Source organism: Oreochromis niloticus, linkage group LG12 (assembly GCF_001858045.2).
Source record: "Oreochromis niloticus isolate F11D_XX linkage group LG12, O_niloticus_UMD_NMBU, whole genome shotgun sequence".
NCBI lineage: Eukaryota > Metazoa > Chordata > Actinopteri > Cichliformes > Cichlidae > Oreochromis > Oreochromis niloticus.
This window is the reverse complement of record NC_031977.2, coordinates 26,532,618-26,551,517: the sequence shown is the minus strand read 5'-3', so window position 1 is coordinate 26,551,517 and position 18,900 is coordinate 26,532,618. Positions and strand designations below refer to the sequence as shown.

General features: G+C 41.1%; 1 protein-coding gene across 1 annotated transcript; it reads right to left on the bottom strand.

Moving 5' to 3' along the window:
• Positions 1-601: 601 nt before the first annotated feature.
• On the bottom strand, positions 602-13,420 carry snx18a (sorting nexin 18a). Its single transcript, XM_003451017.5, has 2 exons — positions 11,537-13,420; positions 602-1,968 (listed from the first exon to the last, which is right to left on the bottom strand). The coding sequence occupies exons 1-2, from the start codon at positions 13,050-13,052 to the stop codon at positions 1,715-1,717; spliced, it is 1,770 nt and encodes a 589-aa protein (XP_003451065.1). The 5' UTR covers positions 13,053-13,420; the 3' UTR covers positions 602-1,714.
• Positions 13,421-18,900: the final 5,480 nt, after the last annotated feature.

The following is an 18,900-nucleotide window of genomic DNA, read 5'->3' as shown; positions in this document are numbered from 1 at the left end:
CTTCATGTTTTCACAAGTGTGACCTGAAACTAGCAGCTGAACCCATCAGCTCATCAGAAAATTGACACAGAGAAAGGGAAGCGGGGGCTGTTTTTCCACAGACTTCTATAAAAGCACGTGTCTTTTTGCAACCAGAGGAGTTGCCACCCGCTGGCTGCTAAACATATTAATGAACAAATATTACACTGTGAACATGTTATTGCTGGGAGCAATTACAGTAGAGCACAGTGACACAGCTGCTGGCACGGCTGCAGACACTTTTAAAAGTGGCCAGTTTTCCCATATGGCTGCCCGACTCCTGTGCTGTCAGCAGATCTGTCTGTGAGCTGAGCAGAAGCTTAGCATAAAACACAAACACAGCAGCGGTCCTCCGGGGACGCGGCCAAGGAAACATACAGAGCCGTGCAGTTCGCTCCCTTTGTTATTTTGCTGTTGTGAAATGGTAAGCCGGATACATTACACTTGTCTGACCTGTCTGTCGACGAAGGATCGTGGCAGCTAACTGTCAGCACATACACCATTATCTGCTGACTTTTAACCAAGTAAGATTAAATGATTGAGTTTTGTCAAGTACTTGAGAAATGCAAAGGACCAAACAAAATTTCTGTGAAGAAGGAATTTATTTTTGCCTCTCTGCTTCTACATTAATCTCCTTATGATGCAGCCAGCATCGTAAATGTTAAAAACATCAGTGTGCTATCAAAAGGACTGCATTATTAAAACAGGTGAGGAACCCCCGAACCCCCTTACAGCCTGCCTATGAACACTACGCCCAAAAACTAAGGCCGAAAAACGGCATCTGACATGGTTACAGTAAGTGTCCATCGTCCTCCTCCCCTAAAATCAGCTTGCTGTGTAGGTAAGTAAAGCATGATCATTATCAGAGCAGGTAATCTTTGATCCTGATGTCGTCACACTGCAAGTGTTAAGTCCTCAAATAATCATCTGATATCATTTCCCAACAAAGACTGCAAAATTTGTAGCTTTATAATAACAAATACAATATATTTCTACACAATCAGTATATAAAGCTTTGAAGTAGCTATTAACAAAAATAACCAGAGATACATGATCAGAAGGCACAGCGACACAGTGGTGACAGTGAGGAGACTGTAAACATTTTGTCCTGTTTGTCCAAGAAGAAGTGTAGCAGGAAGGGCTCGAGTGTTTCCAGAAGGCAGTGTGTTGGCCACGAGAGCACCACTGCTACCGGCGCGGCAGCCACTTCAACAGTTCAAACCAGAGTTTTAAGGCTAAAAACACTTAATGTAGGAAATCTCGCACCAGATGTGTAGGCAGCAGTGAATACAAGGTTATTTAATTCACCCACATACCAAACTGGTGCGCCATCATTTTTACTGATTCTCAAGAAATCTAAAACAATTTGAGTGTTTTTTTTAAATTAATTAACCCTACTCCCAAGTACCCATCGTCTCTTAAACAAGGACATCCAGTGCCCAAGAAAATGTGGCCCAACATACACTGAAACCTGGATTTGGTTGAAATTTTGCTGTTACTGGAGCATAATCTCCTTTAAAGTCCCTCCCTGCTGGATAAGCAGCATCAGCAGTGTGTCTGTGTTTGTGTATATATATGTGTGTGTTTGTGTGTGAGGAACTGGCTGTTGTTTGCCAAGATGCTGCAGGCTGGCCAAAGGGAGCGCTTGGCCATTTATCAGCGAGGTCTAAACCGACGGATCGAGCCGAACGATCCGTTACGCGTTGTCGTACTTCTGCAGAGCCTCTTCTAGCTTGCCCGTGATCTTTTGGAAGAAGGTGATCTGCTGCTGTAGGTAGTGCTGCATCTGCGCCTTGAAGTCTCGCACGCGGATCTGATGGAAATGCTGGATCTCAGCCAGCGTAGCGAAGGAGATGATGTTGCAGCGCTCGTTGATGCCTTCTGCCTGTGCCCGGTCCATTTTGCCCTCCTCCACGTGCTTTTGGCTCTCTTTCACCTTTGTCAACGCTCCTGTATGGGGGATTAAAAAAACAGATTTATTTTCTAATCAAACTAATAAATATTTTCTGTTTTCTAGTCCACGAAAAGCACCCACACCACTAAACCTGCAGTACAAAATTAACACGTGGTGCATTTACTGACCTATTTGTGTTGTAGAACAAAATATGAAAGTATCTAAATAACCTCAAAACCCACTGACTTCAACATGAGGAAACCAGAACTGCAAAATGCCAATTTCTGGCCACTATATATCCAACTTTGAATATTTACAGCCTGGAACAAGGAAGTAGTTTCAGTATTTATAGCAAATTTTCACCTCTGTGACATCAGCACTTGGGGTAATATTTTTTAAATAAATATATTCAAGGTTAGGGGTGTGTCCGTTTTGAGTCACTGTGTGCCACACCTGGGCACATTTAACCACAGGACTGGGAACTCCTGCAGCGTGATCCCTAGAAGTACCCAAGAAGGAAGTCCAGTGCTTCCCCTATGACGGTTACCTCAGTGAAAAATCAGAGTTAAAGCACGTGACAGGACAGTGTGCCACTCCTTATAAATTTGACCTCAGTTAGCATCTGTGTGCATGAAAAAGAGTGATCAACCATATGAATGACTTCATGTACAATACAAGTGCAGACCAGAGGTGGAGTTGGGATGATTGTGCTTGATGACTGTGCATAGAGAGTGTACAGTCTAAAAAAACCCACTCAAAGGAGTTGGCTATTCAGTTTCTCTGGTAGGCGCATTTTATTTCAATCCTCTTGTTTGCTACCCACAGTTAGTGTCCCTTTTAATAGTCACAATAGAAAGGATGAATCACAGGGTGATGTCATGGCAGCGTCTATGGGTTTTCCACCAAGTTCCAAGTTGCTGTTGTCACTACCTGATATTGGCCACACCTGTAGCCTGGCTCTGTGTTGCTATATTTGGGCAGTTATTTATTCTTCAGCAATGGCAAAACAATAATTGCTAGTTGATGTAATATGCTGCTCAGTGAGCAAATGTGTTGCTAGAAATAAAATGTAGAGAGAGCGTGTATTTAAACTTCACAGCAGGGAGGTCTGTTAAGTTAACTGGTGATAATGGTTGTCTATGTTAGCCCTGTGACAGGAGGGTTACGTATCCAGGGTCCACCCCATCTGAATCGGATGAGAAGATAGATGGAAAAAAAGAAATGAAATTTCAGTGTTAACCTTGATTTTTCCTACTATTCTGAACTAATAAGAGTTCAACTGCTGTACAAATTCTTTATTTACAGAAAAATCCAGAAAGTCCCAGATTTTTGTTAGCATACAGTGTACACATATGTGTCCCAGTGAAGATAAAAAAAACTCATCCAGACACAACCAGACAAAACAAAACCCACAAGCATGTTTCTTTTTTTTAGCACAAACCCCCCAAAAAACAAAAACGAAACATGAGACCTTTCTTATTTGGTCAAGCTTAACCTTTAACTTATCAAACTGACCAAAAATAGTGGGAACACTTATGAGCATGACAGGCTCTCTGTATCTATATTTAGGAGCACAACTCTAAAAATATCTATTAAGTCATTTCAAAGCCTCGAACCATTTAAGGGATTTTTCTGGCAGTTTCTCCCAACTACCAGGGCTATTTAGGATTAAAGTGCACTCATTTTAATAACTGTTTGACTTCAACTGTTGGATGTTTGCTGTGCATTCGTGTAAAGCGTGAAAAACTAAGATTGCACCTTTACTAAACTCCTAACGAAAACCCACTGCAACAAATCCACAGAATCATACTCATACTGAAAGTTGCACAAATGCCTGCTCAAGTTTGTCACACATGCACAAAGAGCTACTTTCTGTCATCGCTGTGGTGGGGTCTTGTGGCATTAGAGCACCAGAAATGATGGTTTACAGCCCTGCATTTCTGCATTTCATGCTTAACTGACACTTCCTTTACAAGAAAGTACTACCTTCTCAGTGCCACAAAACAAGCCTTCAGTCAGAAGAGACAAAACATAGGAAATTAGCCTCCAGCTTTCCAGACAGATGGTTCAATGAGAGCGGAAAGCAGAGTCACAACAACAGGACCTCGTGGCTGATGACTTATCAAACTGCTGACCAGCTGAAAGGAATGAATGTCATGAGAAATTAATGTTAAGCTGCACGGGGCGAGTAAGTGGTGGGAAATGATGTTCTCTCTGAACTCACTACTTAAAAATGGTCACATATCACAGCTGGAAGCAAACAGGAAAACCACAGACCATGGACCTACTGGTGAGGATGTAAACATGAAAGTTACGTGTGTGTACATCATTTTTTGGTTCCTGGTTCTTAGAATTTGGCCCTAATGTTTCGGTTAGACTTTTAAACAGCATAAAATCAGATTTACAGCTGAAACAATGAGTTTTCTGTCAAAAATCGCCGAATGTGGTTCAGGTCTCTTGCTTGTTCCCTGTGTTTTCTATGGATTGTTGAGTGGACAAAATATGATGCTGTGTTTGGAATTTTTCAACATTTCCTGGCATTTGATGGACCAAACACTTAAATTATTCACACAGTAACTTAGCCCTGAACCAGTGTTTCATTGAGCCTTGCTAAAACACTGGTTTGCCCCATGCTTTGAAACGTGGGAAATCAGTGTAAGGCGTACTTTGTGTGGAAGTTACTGAGTGTTGACACTGAAGATATGTAGCAAGAGGGGTGAAATAGCGTGCACGACATGGCCAATTATAATCCTGGCCTCAGAGCAGTCTGGAGGTGTGATTTGTGGCCTTAAGGCATGTAAAACTTCCTGTGTTGTTGTGTCATGGGAATTTTTTTTGTCGTTATATGAGCTGAGTCACCAGCACTCAGCAAGAACTCAGAGGCAGCCTACTTGTTTCCTGAAATGTGACACCACAAAGGGCACACTGACCTAAGTCACCACCTTTTTTTGTTTCCATTAAGTTTCTTTTCTTAGACTTTGAGTTGTAAGGCCAAATACTTGATCACACTGAGAAAAAAAATGTTGAAAATCCTCCCTCAAAAAAAGACAACTCGTTGCCCTTCCCCTCACCAAAATCTGCTCAGTTTGCCTTCTGGCTATAGTTCCTTCAGCTGAAGTTTAACCCAGATCTTTGAGATTAGTGTGATGTACAGCAGACTGAACATGACAGAAAGAGAGGTGAAGGGGTATGGGGAAAAAAACAGATCAAGTTAACCACAGATGTTGAAAGTATGGATGCTTGGTTCCACCACTGAAAAAAACAACGTTTGCAATCTATAGGTCAAAATTTCAGGTCATTATCTCAATTTTGAAACATTTTAAATAAGTAAACTGAAAATTTGACAGATGGACGACATGATGGCGGAAACATACAGAGGAAATATTAATCCTCAAGGTGTTTACCTGCACCTTAAAGGTCTCCGGCTTCCTTTCTTTTAAAGCCCACTAATGGATTAAGACAGAATAACTGTTACCATGGAGACTTTGAAAAAGACAAGAGTTTGATCACGGAGGATATGGTGTCAATAGAGTGTAATATGGAAAGCTACATGATTTTCACAGCTGCAAGTAAGTTTTGCAGAACTGTTGCACAAACAGAGCTGCTGATCACAGAGAGAAGCTTTTTTTCAGGTGTGGAAGATGCAACATTGCAAACTTCATAGGTCTTAAAATAACGTTGGTACGCTGGGTAAATTTGGCCTTGATAAACTTTGACCCAATCATGCAACAAGTCTATAAATGTGACTGTATGAAGTTCAGGCTAATACTGCATTAAAAATGATATGAAGATCTTATGCAGGTCCAACTTAATGGGGGTCTATTCTTCAGTGCAAAACCCCTCTGAAACCCTACCCCATTAACTCTGCCACCTACTAAATGTCAGGTCAGGTTGGGTGGATGCAGCCGGATGCAGGAGGAGAAAAAAACCTGGAATTTCATTTCCTTCTCTGACTGGCATCCCATATAAAACACTGGGACATGACCATGAGGCAATCTGCATTTAATGTATCGGCACAAGCATAAATGCCGGCGACGACGTGGGCCACTTACTCAGGTTACATCGTAGGCTCTACAAAGCTTCCCCGCAGAAATAAAAATCAGGTCTTAGTGTGATTGCTTCACGACTCAGACAGAAAAGTCAGCAGGTGCTCAATCAGACATGAGGCTGGCATGCTGAAATGCCATCAGATTAATGGAAAACCATGCATGTCTCAAGGAGTCTTGAGCAGTCTTCATGTGACTCATTATTACTGCTCATAATCTGTCTTTTTATTGCCAGCACTCATACACTGGCTACTTATTTAAAACTGGAAGGTAAAGAAGCCATAAGGAGAAGTAAGAAATAAGAACTAATGAGAACTAAGACATCACATACAATTTGAATATTAGAGTTTAGAACTAAACCGAGTGTTGAAGAAATAACTAAAGAAAGATCACCCTGCTCACTATTTTTGTTCCAATAAATACACTATATGTACAACCACAAATTGGGGTTAACCATCCAGAGCAGCAGACAGAGCACAAGAGAAATGAAGAAGAGTGTGCGTGCAGGGTGGAGTGGGTGGAGACGAGTATTAGGGGTGATGCATGACAGAAGGATTGCAGCAAGAGGGAAATGGTAGTGAGAGCTACTGTGGTGTATAGTTTGGAGGTGGTAGCACTGATAAACAGGACAGGAGGCCGAGCTGGAGGTGGCCAAGGATAAGATGATATGTTTTCATTGGGCGTGATCAGAATAGACAGGATTAGATATGAGTATATCAGAGAGACAGCTCAGGTCGAGTGCTTTGAAGAAAAAGTTAAAGAGGAAAGGTCGAGATTCAACTATAAGAAGCAAATAAGCTTCATAAAAACGTTGATACATTGAAAGAAATTCTGAGGTTTTTAATGATTGACTCATTTTACCTGGTGTAACTTGTAGCACTTAATATCTACTCTTTATATTTGAGGTGAAGCTTATTTTATATTTGCTAGATACATAAAGACTAATAGATGCACAAACCCAACATCACAGATAGTGATGAATGAGGTTAGTCATGATATTTGCTTGTGCAGAAGTCCTCCCCGCACAGAGGTGGCACCCAGCCCTCCTGGGCTCATTGCAGGAAGCTGTTTCAGGTCTTATATAATCACCAGTTACACAACACCGAGCTACAGCAAGCCTGTGACCTGCACAACCAGCTGCAATGCCCATCTCATCAGTTTGTCACCTCTGCCATCCACTCGCGGATCAGAGGACATTTAAATAGGCTATAACAATATATCAGGACAGACCCGCAGAGTTTGCACAGGAGTGCACGCTGAAAGGCTGACTCAGCAGGAAAGCCTGACATCCTTGTAAATCGATGCTTTCCTCTGCACGCCTGCCATTGTTTTATAACACCATGTGGTGATAAAAACTAATGAGAGCAGAGAAAATACTGATCTTAAGGATGTGCTGAACTGGTAAAATTAAGGAGGTAATGAAATGCATAAATAGAAAAATGCGAATAAGGATAAGGAGGCAAAAGAAAAAGTATTAAGCCTTCACCAGTTCAACTTAACTTTTAGGTTCTCCCTTAATGAATTAGTGCTCTGCAAGCAGTCTGTGGGATTTAAATAGATAGATAGCATGCACCAGTAAACTTCCTCTTTATATCGAAATGCAATGATGTGTTATCTATAGTACTACTACTCCTCCTTCATAAACTTTATGACAACTTGGTGTCTGAGCATTTTTACTGACTTATTACTGCCTATATCACTGTGACTGCACAGCTCAGAGCATAAAGTTGTGCTCTTTTGTGCAATCAGAAAGTGTTTTCCTCAAAGAAGCACCAATTGCAAGATTACTTTTTTCACACCAAGCTTTGTCTGAACAGGAACTTTCAGCAGCAGAAGCGTCTTCTGTTTAAATTTGGCTAACGCAGAAGGTCAGCACACAAGAAAAAAAGGCGTGCTTTCACTTCTACATACTGATGGCAGCTAAACCAAATTTAGACTGACACATATGCAGACAAAAGTTGGGTTTTTTTTGGTTAAATATTAATATTCATATTACCTCTCTTTTGATGTTATTTAAACTGATCAAAAGCATTTGAATTGTAATGACTTTGCTTAAAAAACAGCTGAAGATTTTTTGATAATCAACACAAATTGTCCTCACCCCTAATCCTGGATGGTAAGACCCTAAACAATAAACTTTCTAACAATAAGCTTTCTGACAATAAACATTCTCTTCTCTCAAGAGGTTCAAGTTATTAGAAACAACATAATACTTAGGGCGTCAATATTAGATTACAGTAAAGCTAAACAGCTTTGGAAAGCAAAGTCATATATGATGTCAATAGTGTGGGCTAGCATTATTGCTGCCAGGCTGCACTCTAACAGCTAATCTGGTCCCTGCGGAGATGGAGATCAATAGGCTGATGGTCAATGTCCCTCTGTGGGAAAGCTCACATTTCACAAGTCACTTGCATTCAAACTTGTCTGGAGTCTCTGGCTGCAGTGAGATAGGAACAGGAGGCTAAAAATGGAATCCAGGTATTGATAAAGTCTGTGAGGCAGCTGCTTTGGTATGTTTTATTTAGAGATAGAAACCATCATATCAGTGCAAGACCACCTCTGGAGATAAAATTCCAAAAAGGGAGTCAAGACACTGTGATTTGTCTCTCTGTGTGCAATTTAAAGTTTACATGTCATTATTTCCCTAAGCTGTTATCATGTGGATGCTCATAAATATGTCTAAAATTTCAAATAATGGAGTCAGCGTGTGTTCAAATAATCCCTGTGTGGCATAAGCTCAGGCTTCACCGTGTTTTAGACACTCAGTTTCAGAGTTCACTTCAGCGTCTTGTATGCTATAACTTTGCTCTTCTCCATGGCTGGCTGATGGACCAGTAACACTGCAGACTGTTTGCACCATATACTTTGTATACTGCCTCCATCTGACAGCAGAGCTCTCTGCAGGTAGACAGGCCATCCCCAGACTGCAAACAGACTGTGAACATGCTACCCCTGCTGAACCAGAAATTCTGCTTAATATGGACATACCAGGCATAAACGTCTGTGAGCACAGTGGATAAACCCATGAGGTGTTTTAACCTTCTGTTTACAAAAGCCAGCCAATCAGAAGAAAGCAGGCTTTAAAGGAAGTAGAAATGAGATCAAATGCTTTGCTTCAGACAGAGGACAAAGAGAAGGGGCTGCACAAAAGCGCAGAATTATTTTTGAACGTGTGAAGCTACTCTATTTTTTATTTGTAGACTTCACTAAACAGGAAATTAACATGATATAGATCCTCTTTTAACTTTTTATCTTTCAATCCCAGCTGATGCCACTTGTGCGCCACTTCTCCTCCAGAAACGTGCAGTTTGGCTTCTCACAACAAAGGATGTGGTCAGTCCTCTTTTCAGGTGTGGAGAGAGGCTAACGGGAAAGAAGAATCACACTTCCTCAACATGTGGTAACGGTGGTTGTAAACCGAGCAATAGATGGAAATGAAAAATTGAAAAATAACGCTCATTATTAAAGAGTATTACTGATGAGCACGTATGTGGCTGGTGTACCTTTACATTCCCAGCCCCACAGCTGTGTCTTCAAACAGCGATATGACAGTGAAACCTAAGCGCTCAGTTTTGTATGTGTGTGTGTGTGTGTGTGTGTGTGTGTGTGTGTATCGATAGATAGATAGATAGATAGATAGATAGATAGATAGATAGATAGATAGATAGATAGATATTTTTAACTTTTTAATTATAGTGTTTTACTGCAGCAGTAGCAGTTGTCAAATGATGGAAAATTATAAAAGACACTGAAGTGAGTAGACATCATAAATATATACTGCAGGCTGAATATGATGATACCTGCATGAATACCTTTGCAGTAGATATTTGCATTTAATGCTCCTCAGGCAGTCTGAGTGACAGGCTTCAATTCAGGTGTCATAAACAAGCATATGTTTGGAAATACTGGATGCACTGTAAGTATGTCAACTGTTCTTCTTTGTAGGATTATAAATGTTTACAGCCTCTAATAGGTTTGATAAGCTGGAATAGACTTGTAGTTTTGTTTGAAATCGATTATTGGCTTAAAGAATAATTACAAGGAAATGAAAGCTCATATGGGAAAAAAACCCAAAAAACTGGCTCAACTGGACTCAGAATAAAGGAACAAGATGAGATCAAAGCAATTTTAGATTCAGTATGCTCTTCCTTTAATCTCCTGCATATCGCATCTTTTCCTTCAGCTTTATTTTTCGTCTGCCGTTGTGTGTTTGTACTACTCCTTGATCTTTTCTCAACATTGTGCCTGCAGCAAGGTCTTCCAAATATCTTATCTCTGGAATTGGGCTGGGCTTATCACACCAGACTGTGTGAATGGCTGTCGCCTTATTTGGAGCTGTATGTGGCCTACGTGGTGATCTTGATTTGAAGTGACTGTGACGTTTGTAACCCACTGCAGCCACTACACAATCCATCCTGTTTCCTCACTCTCTGTCATCGACTGTGGAGTGAAAGGACCCAGTGGTTTTGGGGGCACAGGCAGTGGCACTGGCAAAATGCCATTTTTAGCATCTTTTGTAAAATTTTATCTTATCAATTAAGCACAAGTAACATGTTTTTAGTGGGATTGTGCACAAATACTTTGAATGAGAAGCATTAGTCTGCGAGTGCATACTGGCTCATGTCCTCTGTCATGTCCCACATTGCACTGTTTGAGGCAGGACTTTCAGTTTGTAACTACAAAGGCAGAAAGCAGTCTGTCAGGTATGACCTACAGACCAAAGGTGTGGTTTGCTTTTTGTTTTTCTCTTGCATTAACTGTACTGCATATATGGCAGCGGTTGTGAGAGCAGTTCCACAGTTCCTTTTGTATAACAGTGTATCCTCTCATGAGTGACATTTTGCCACACAATGAACAATTGCTGGGCCAGGGTACTGTAGGAGGATGGCCTAGATTAGTCTAACAATTTACTTAATCTGTGCAAAGACTGACGAGGCTTCACCTTGGAAGGACATTCTCTCCATCCGCTAACACGTGATGCTTCACCAGCAATGGAAACTCAAACATAGGCTGAACAGTTCCACCCAATCATTTCAACAGGTGGGACAAACAGAGGCAGCAGCATGTAAGCCAATTTCCAAACGCAAACAACGGCTATTTGTTTTGCAAAGTGCCACAGCCTGTGTAGTAACCTGACTGCAGTTTAACAAGAGCAGCTATGCCTCAGACAAAATTACCCTGTTTATCTTGTCACAGCAAGAAAACATGCTTATTTCTCTACTTTGAAACCTCAGACAAACCTGTGGTTGAAACTAAAGTCTTATTGATCCCACAGTTGCCATATTGCTTTACTTTAAGTGTATATGTGGTGAGTTTAAATGGGGTGGCTCACTGGGATTATGAAACATTTGAATATTTTGGCCTCTACTGTTCTTCTGAATTTGAATTGTGTGTATCTGATAGTTTTCTGCCTTTGTAGTTCAGTTTGGTCTTTATGCTTACTGCATAGAATTTAATTATAATCATCATCATAATTCCCTTCTGATGTCTCAAGAATCCAAAGACGTAAAGAAAAATAGCCGACTACTGAGGCTCCTCAGAGGGGACAAATCTAGTAAATGTGTATGACTGTGGTTACCTTTCTGGACATGGATGATGTCTGGGTAGTTTGCCAGATGTCCTTGGTAAAGAGCTAACAAATCCATGATCGGGTCGAGATCCTTGTTGGGCTGCTCGGCGAAATATTCTCCGATGGTTTCGAATGTGTCCCCGGTGAAGGAGATTGCCTGGTTGAGTCCTGCAGAATACACCTGCTGGTCGATTTCAAAGGCTTGACTGAGGACCTTAAATGACATCCCTACTTTTTGATACTCCTTCTTGAAGCCACTGATCTGCTTTCGCGCAAACTCACTGACGGTGGCATTGAGCTGCAAGGTGCTGTCGTCCATTCTTTTAGTAAAAGTCTTGAATCCATCTATTTTGCTCTCCACCTCCTGGAAGTCTAACGGAACTGGCGGAGGGCTGATGGTGAGGAAAAAGTTGGCTCCGACCATCTCGTCCTTCTCTGCCTTCCTCTTCCCCTGCTTCCAGGCCTTCTCGTCTGCGCTGTTGCACGTGAGGAAGTGCTGGAAAACATCACACCTGGCCAGGACAGGATGACTGGTCATGTGGTTCATCCACCATATGAGGCCTTTCCTCCTCTTGGAGATAAAATCCTCCTCAAAGCGCCCCGTGGCCTGCTTCTCTGGAATGTGTGGCACCGAGATTACGGGAAACTTCTCCACTAGCCGAGCATACAGCCAGTCAAAGTGCTTATACCTCCTGTTCACCGGGTTCTGTGTGTGGGTGGGTGTCAGCTTATAGGAAATGTAGCTTTTCATGCCCTTGAACTTGGTCTGTTTAGTGGGGTCATCAATTGCACAGTTGAATGGGTAAGGGTTCTCTTGCCACTCTGGACCATAATTACCCATCACCACGCAGATTTTATCCCCATCCTTCACAAAGCCGGACGCCTCTCCGAGCACAAACGCCTCTCCCCCTGACTTCACAAAGGTCGAGAACCTGTTCAGGTTCCTGCTCACTGTAGCAGAGCTCTTGGCTTGCTGAGCGTTACCTCGTGGCACTGATGATGTCGTCACTCTGTAAGTGGACGGTCCATTCCCTTCATAGTCATGGTACCGTCCTCCTACAGTACCTGGCTCATCTGCCACAGTAGAGCTGTCATCCCAATCATCATCCCAGTCATCATCGCTGCCTTGGCTGGGCTGCTGGTAGCCGTGCTGCTGCTGCTGCTGCTGTAGCGGTTGTGAGAAAGCGGGGAAACCAGGAGGAGATGGTTTAGAAAAGTTCTCAACTTTAGGTTTATAAGAGCCGTCAAAACCTCCGGATGGGATGTTGGCGTATCTAAAGTCCGGGTTAGCGTCCCCAGATGTGTTGCAGCTGTTGTTGTTGACAGTGGTGGAGGCGGCATCGTTCCGCAGGATCTCCACGTACGAAGCGGGGAACAGTCCCCTTTCCCCTTTGCTGTTCACCCCTTCGAACCAGCCCTCGATGTCCTTTTCGCTGTACACAGTCAGGATCTCATTCTCCTTCACGGACACCTCTCCGGGGTTTTCAGAGTTGAAGTCGTACAGCGCTCTGGCTCTGAGCGCCATGATTCACCACAGCTGGAAGGAGAGCAGGACAGCGGGCTCACTTACGGCTGGCTGGCCGGGACAGAGGAAGGCACAGCGGGCAGCCGGGCTAGCTCGGTCAGCCCAACAGTAACTACTCTCAAAACTCCGAGCACAAACTTCTACAACGGCGTCTTCAAGCAGATGCTCTCAGAGTGGTCCTCTGTGTTGGCAAAAAAGCACTGGGATGTTTGTAATCCTGCAGCGTGCGAACCTGAATTAATGTTTTTTCTCCCCTCTCCACAACAACACTAATCTGTGCTCCAGCAGTCACCCTCCGATCCCTGTCGTACGCTTCTGTCTTCACAAGCTGCGCAGCAACCGCACGTCAACCAGGCTGAATAATCGAGGGCGGAGCAACAGCACGCCGCGATCCGCCCAGACGACACAAATCAACCGGCCGTGAGCGCTGCGAGTTTCTCTAGACTCGATGACTGATTGATTCCAATCGGAAACAAACCGATGCGCCTGCGGGGAGCAACGGCAGAGACATAACAGCTGATAAGATGATGCCTCAGCACATGATTTAAGGCTTAAAGTATGTGCTGAGGTCACAGTCAGGAGTTTTACATATTGTGTTAGTGAATAAGAGGCGTTTCATACAGTTATAACGCTTTAAATGCAGTCTACAAATTCCAGGTAATGTAATGTCTATTAAAGGCATCAAATCCCAGAGCTACTTCACTGCATAATTACTTCAAATTAAGATTATACATAATGATTAACCTGTGAAAACTTTAACCAGGTACATTTTTTTTTAAAGGCCTGACTGTTGATGATGTTGACTCTAGTTACTAATTAACAGTGCAGCGCAAGGGCACGAAGAAGAAAGGGGTCATTCTCCTGCATCAATTTACATTTCATAAAAACTTTGATCCATTTCTGTATATGAAAACACAGCAGGAGTCTTAGTTTTTCATGTTTTTATGGCATACAGCTTAAGCTGTATCTTATTGTCAGTGATTGTAAATACAAATTGTTCCCAGCAAAACTATAAGGTTTACTTGTTTCTCAAAATTTTGAGGAATTAACTTCACTGTCATTAATAGTAGCTACAATCGAGAACAAACCGAGGAGTCATTGAATTTTTCCAGTGCTTAAAATTTTACAGACTTATCAAAGCAAATGGCAAATATTTACACACAACAAGACTCGCTAGTCTGAGATAAGACCGCAAATGATGTCCGGATATCAGATTAGAAGTCGGGATCGGATTTCGGTGGTTTCTCAGTCAAAAGTAATGCCAGCAAAATACTGATATCATCCTGACTTTGTTCGCATTCTAAACACTCATACTTTCAGTTAAAGGCTGAATGGGGAAACTACTTATGTGTATTTTAAGTCAGTTTAATGTCTAACTTATAAGTTAATAAACTACAAAAAATACAATAAGTCTTTGGATAATTTAACCGAGACATAAATGGTAAAATTTCCTCTGTTTTCTCCACTGATAACCCTGCATGCTTCAACATAGCCACCTATAAAGGACACATAGACAATAAGTGTGGGAGAGACTAAACAGGACTCCATTATCAATTATTCTGATGATTAATAACGCGATTATTGAACTTATATTTCTAGTATCAGAAAATTGTTACAGGTGGTCGCTCCACTTTCCAGCCCAAATACTGTTTATCGATTCAAAATTGAATAAAAGCTGAAAAGCTTTGTTTAAATGGTGTTACATACAGCAGGTAAGCATTTCCTTGGGAAAGAGGTGCACTGCACAAGGACGTCCTTAAATCCACTTTACTTGGTAGACACTGCCCCCAAGTGGCTTTTTCTTGTTTTGTTTCTCAGTGAAAGCTTGTGAATTCTTTACATTACCCAAAGTGCTATTTGTACAAATAACATCAATGAAAACGACTAAACATCGGGGGGGTTCTTAATAATAAGTGGCAAAAATAAGGGAATGTTTTTTAAAGTGTGCATTTGTGTCACAACTCAGTCACTTTTTAATTCACTCAACATGAAATGAAAGGAATACAATTTTAGTGAATGGCCTTATAATAAAACAAATTATAGAGGTTTTTGTAGTTTAAGGTACAGTAAGTTAATCATACGCCCTGGTTTATGTGGGACTACACAGCATTTTTATCACTTGCTCTTCTTTCCCACATTTTGACTCTGTGCCTCATATTTGGACTGCCTCTGCAGGACACTTTTCTAAAGTCTGACAGTTACCCAAAGCATGTGAAGAAAGCAGGAAAAGATTTTTTAAATTACATTCAAGTGAAAGATATCATGTCTGATGTTATATCCATCAAAACAGTCACCCAATCCACAAGCTTTGCAGATGCTGATGAATATGATGGCATTTACCAGAAAGAAAATAAAATGCCAGCATTTACTTTTTCACCTTTTCACTGAAAACACAACATCCAGATGAACCAAATCAGCGTTTGGTTCATCTGGCACAGAGTTTTCTTGCCTTTTTCTAGAATGTTTTTAAAATTTTGAGAAAAGAGATGGATGCATGCATGCATGGGTCGATAAGAAAATATGGTGTGAACTGACAGTACATGTCTGTCATAAGTGGCTAAAAATCACTAAAATTGACACATAAGCCTCACATAAGGTATGGAAATCTAATACCCTCCCCAGTTTGTTGTATTTTTATTTTAAAATGAGAACTCAAAACTCGGACTTGTTCCATATTGTCCTTCACAAGCAGTGCTTGTTCAACATTTAGATTTTTGGTCACTCTGAGCTCAGGTAGTAGAGTAAGTCTGCTTTGAGCCATGTAAGGTTTGTGATTCTGGGCTTCTCTCCTGGATGTGGATATGGATAGGTGTCCTTGGAAGCCCTGAAGGTCTTTACTTCTGGTGCTGTGTTATCTCAACCACTATATACCTACAGGCCACCAGGGGTCTCTCCACTGACATTTGCGTGAGCCAGGATTCCAGAAAAAAAGAACATTAGTAGACACGTATACGTTTACACGTGTTTGAAATTCTCTGCAGATGAGATCAAAAGCAATGTTTTCCTTTGGACTCTTCTTACCACTTTTCCACAACTTACAGACTTGTCCACGGGACATCCATTTCACCTTACTTTACTGACTTCAGGGAGGGTTCCTTAATAGCACATCACATTAAATATTGAAGAAGGATGTGGTCTCCAGAGATATAAATAACTACAGTATTCAGCTTCCATCATATAAGCAGACTTTTAATTTACATTGATATAACATAACTGCATTGCGTGAGCTGTAATCGTGCTTTGCTCTAGATAGTTCTTACTACTTTTGCCCACGGATAGTTTTCTTTGCAGTCTTTTGGGGGAAGGTGATGAGATGAAACCATATTTGCATAGTTCTGGAGGGTGCCATAGTGGTAGCTGAGGCTTCTTGATCTTAAGTTCGATTTCCTTTGCGTGAAAGCTGTTATGCACCTGCATATGCATTCTTTCTTCTAACCACCTTCTTCGGATTAATAGCCACGTTTAGGAACCAGTCTTTCACTCCGATGTATGCTTATCATGTGATCTCTTCTCATTCATTATGCATAGTGTGCTATATTATGACAGAGTTTGTTTTAGTCTGCTCGAAAGCTCGATAACATTGTAGAAAACTGCAGCTGAAGCTGAAAGATGTGTTAGATCTGCGTGAACACCAGTAATCTGGTTGAATGTAAATCAAGGGCGTAGATTTGGCATGGACGGAAGGGACATGTCCCCACCAATATCCAGCGATTATTGAATTGTCCCCACAAATAATTTGATCTCTTCGAGTAAAGAAAAACAAACCCGATAGAAAGAGAGAAAAAAAACAACGATTTGTCAACGTCTCATTCACCCAGCTGTGCAGAAAGATTTAAATTACGTTCGCTACTGGAGTCCTACCTCATGTGACAAATATGGCCAATGTGATTGGCTGTGCCTTTCAGGGAGCTCTGTTTAGTTTTAGCAGCGGCAAGCCTGCGCTGCGAGGACCTGCAAGGAGGAGAGGAGGATGGCAGCAAAAAGGAAGAACCTGGATATAAGAAAGTATTTTTCAAAGAAACCTGTAAGTCACTTAAAGTCAAGCTCACTCATAAAATGTGTCCGTCATAATAACGTTACAGGCTATGCCCGGCTTTGGCCCACATCAGTCTAAAATTGTATGTAACCATGAATAACGTGTTTTGGAAACTAACTGCACAGCAGGCAGCACTATTAGTTATCTCAGTCTCCCAGAGTAGCATTTCTAATTTTGATTGAAAGTGTCAGAGAAAACGGCAGCCTCGAGCAAGCCAGGATATTAGTTTACAGAGGCTGTTAAAATTATATCTAATGTTAAAATGTTGGTGACACAGTAATTTCATCCTAATGGTACTGACATATTCATAGGGTTGATTTTTGAGACAATATATCATGAGGTAGTCATGATTTTGCAAATATTCCACCTTGTAGTGCAGTTTGCACAAATTGTTTTAAAAATGCACTCACCCTACAAACATTACTGATGAGTCAAGATCTGCACAAATTGACAGAAACACTGAAGCAGCTGCACATTTTATTCTTATTGTCATGGATGTCCTATTTGTCAGGTGACAGAAGAACCAACACAAAGCTCAGAGAGCAATGGCGATACAAGATCACAGGTGAAATTGGATGATGACTTGGTGGTTCATTACTGTATTTGAAGCACATGTGTGACTGCATGTATTTGGAATGTCTCACTGTTATTTATCAGGTGACCGAGGCAGCTCTGCCATGTTGTAGCTCGGACAGAGGTGAAGAGGCGAGGTCACAGGTGACTGACTGATGATTTGGTGCTATAGATTAACTAGTATTTATTATCATGACAATTGTTAGGCTGCTGATGTAAATTGATTCATTAGTGTACATTTGACAAAGAATCTGAATTGACAAGTCTCACTTTTTATATGGCACGAATCAATGTGTTATTTTATCAAGTGGCAATATGTCCTAGTGCAGTCAGAAGGGAAGAGCCAGGGCCAAAGGTGAGGCACATCAAGCACATAATAATAATTTTGTGGTAATCTTAGATGAGTAGTTTTATGGACAAAAACCACCAGGTCATTCAGTGTTCCCTTAGTGCTAATGTATCAGAGATGTTGGTGTACTATAACTGAAGTAATGTTCTTAAGTCCTTAAAGTCATATTCTTTTATTGTCATGACTGTATTTGAAGCTGTTTTTATTTTTGTATGATACCTGATTTATATGGAATATGGCTGAAGTAAACTAAAGTCTAAAATACTTAGTCATTTGTTTAATAGTAATTTAACATTTTATAATTCACATATAAAACTATGAATTGTAATTTTAAATGGTTTAAAAGCATGTAGAATAGCATATGTAGACAAGTATATCTCTCCATCTTTTTATCAAGAAGCAAAGACAAAAAGGGGGGGGGGGGGGGAACAGGGCAGGGTTCGGTGGTTGAATCATCCGTCCCCACCAATGCCAAAACCAAATCTACGCCCTTGATGTAAATAAGTACAGGATGTTTTTTTATTCCAGTTGACATGACATTAATATTCCATGCTCGATGCTGCCAGAATTGTCCTCTTCCTTTGAAAAGGACATGTGAGCCAAATGTTTAATGTTACATAATGATTTAATAATCTATATCTCTCTGTATAGTCCATAGTCCTTACTTTGGCGTGTAAGGACTAATCTGTAACGCAGATTAGGATGTGAGAAAATCTATTCATCTTCAGTGTCAGGGGATTATTTACTATTAAATCATATGATTCGGAGTGAAAACATAAACAGAAATCATCTTTGAAATCTACTTAAAATTAAATAATAATAAAGAAACAAAAGGCCAACTTAGCGACATTCAGCCTCACAGTGAAAATAGACGACCCATGTGTTTGGTC

Excerpts from the sequence above, each read along its gene's own strand:
- snx18a (XM_003451017.5), bottom strand. The coding sequence starts at position 13,052 with ATGGCGCTCAGAGCCAGAGCGCTGTACGACTTCAACTCTGAAAACCCC. Across the intron at positions 1,969-11,536 it reads CATCATCCATGTCCAGAAAG|GAGCGTTGACAAAGGTGAAA; the intron begins GTAACCACAGTC and ends TCCCCCATACAG.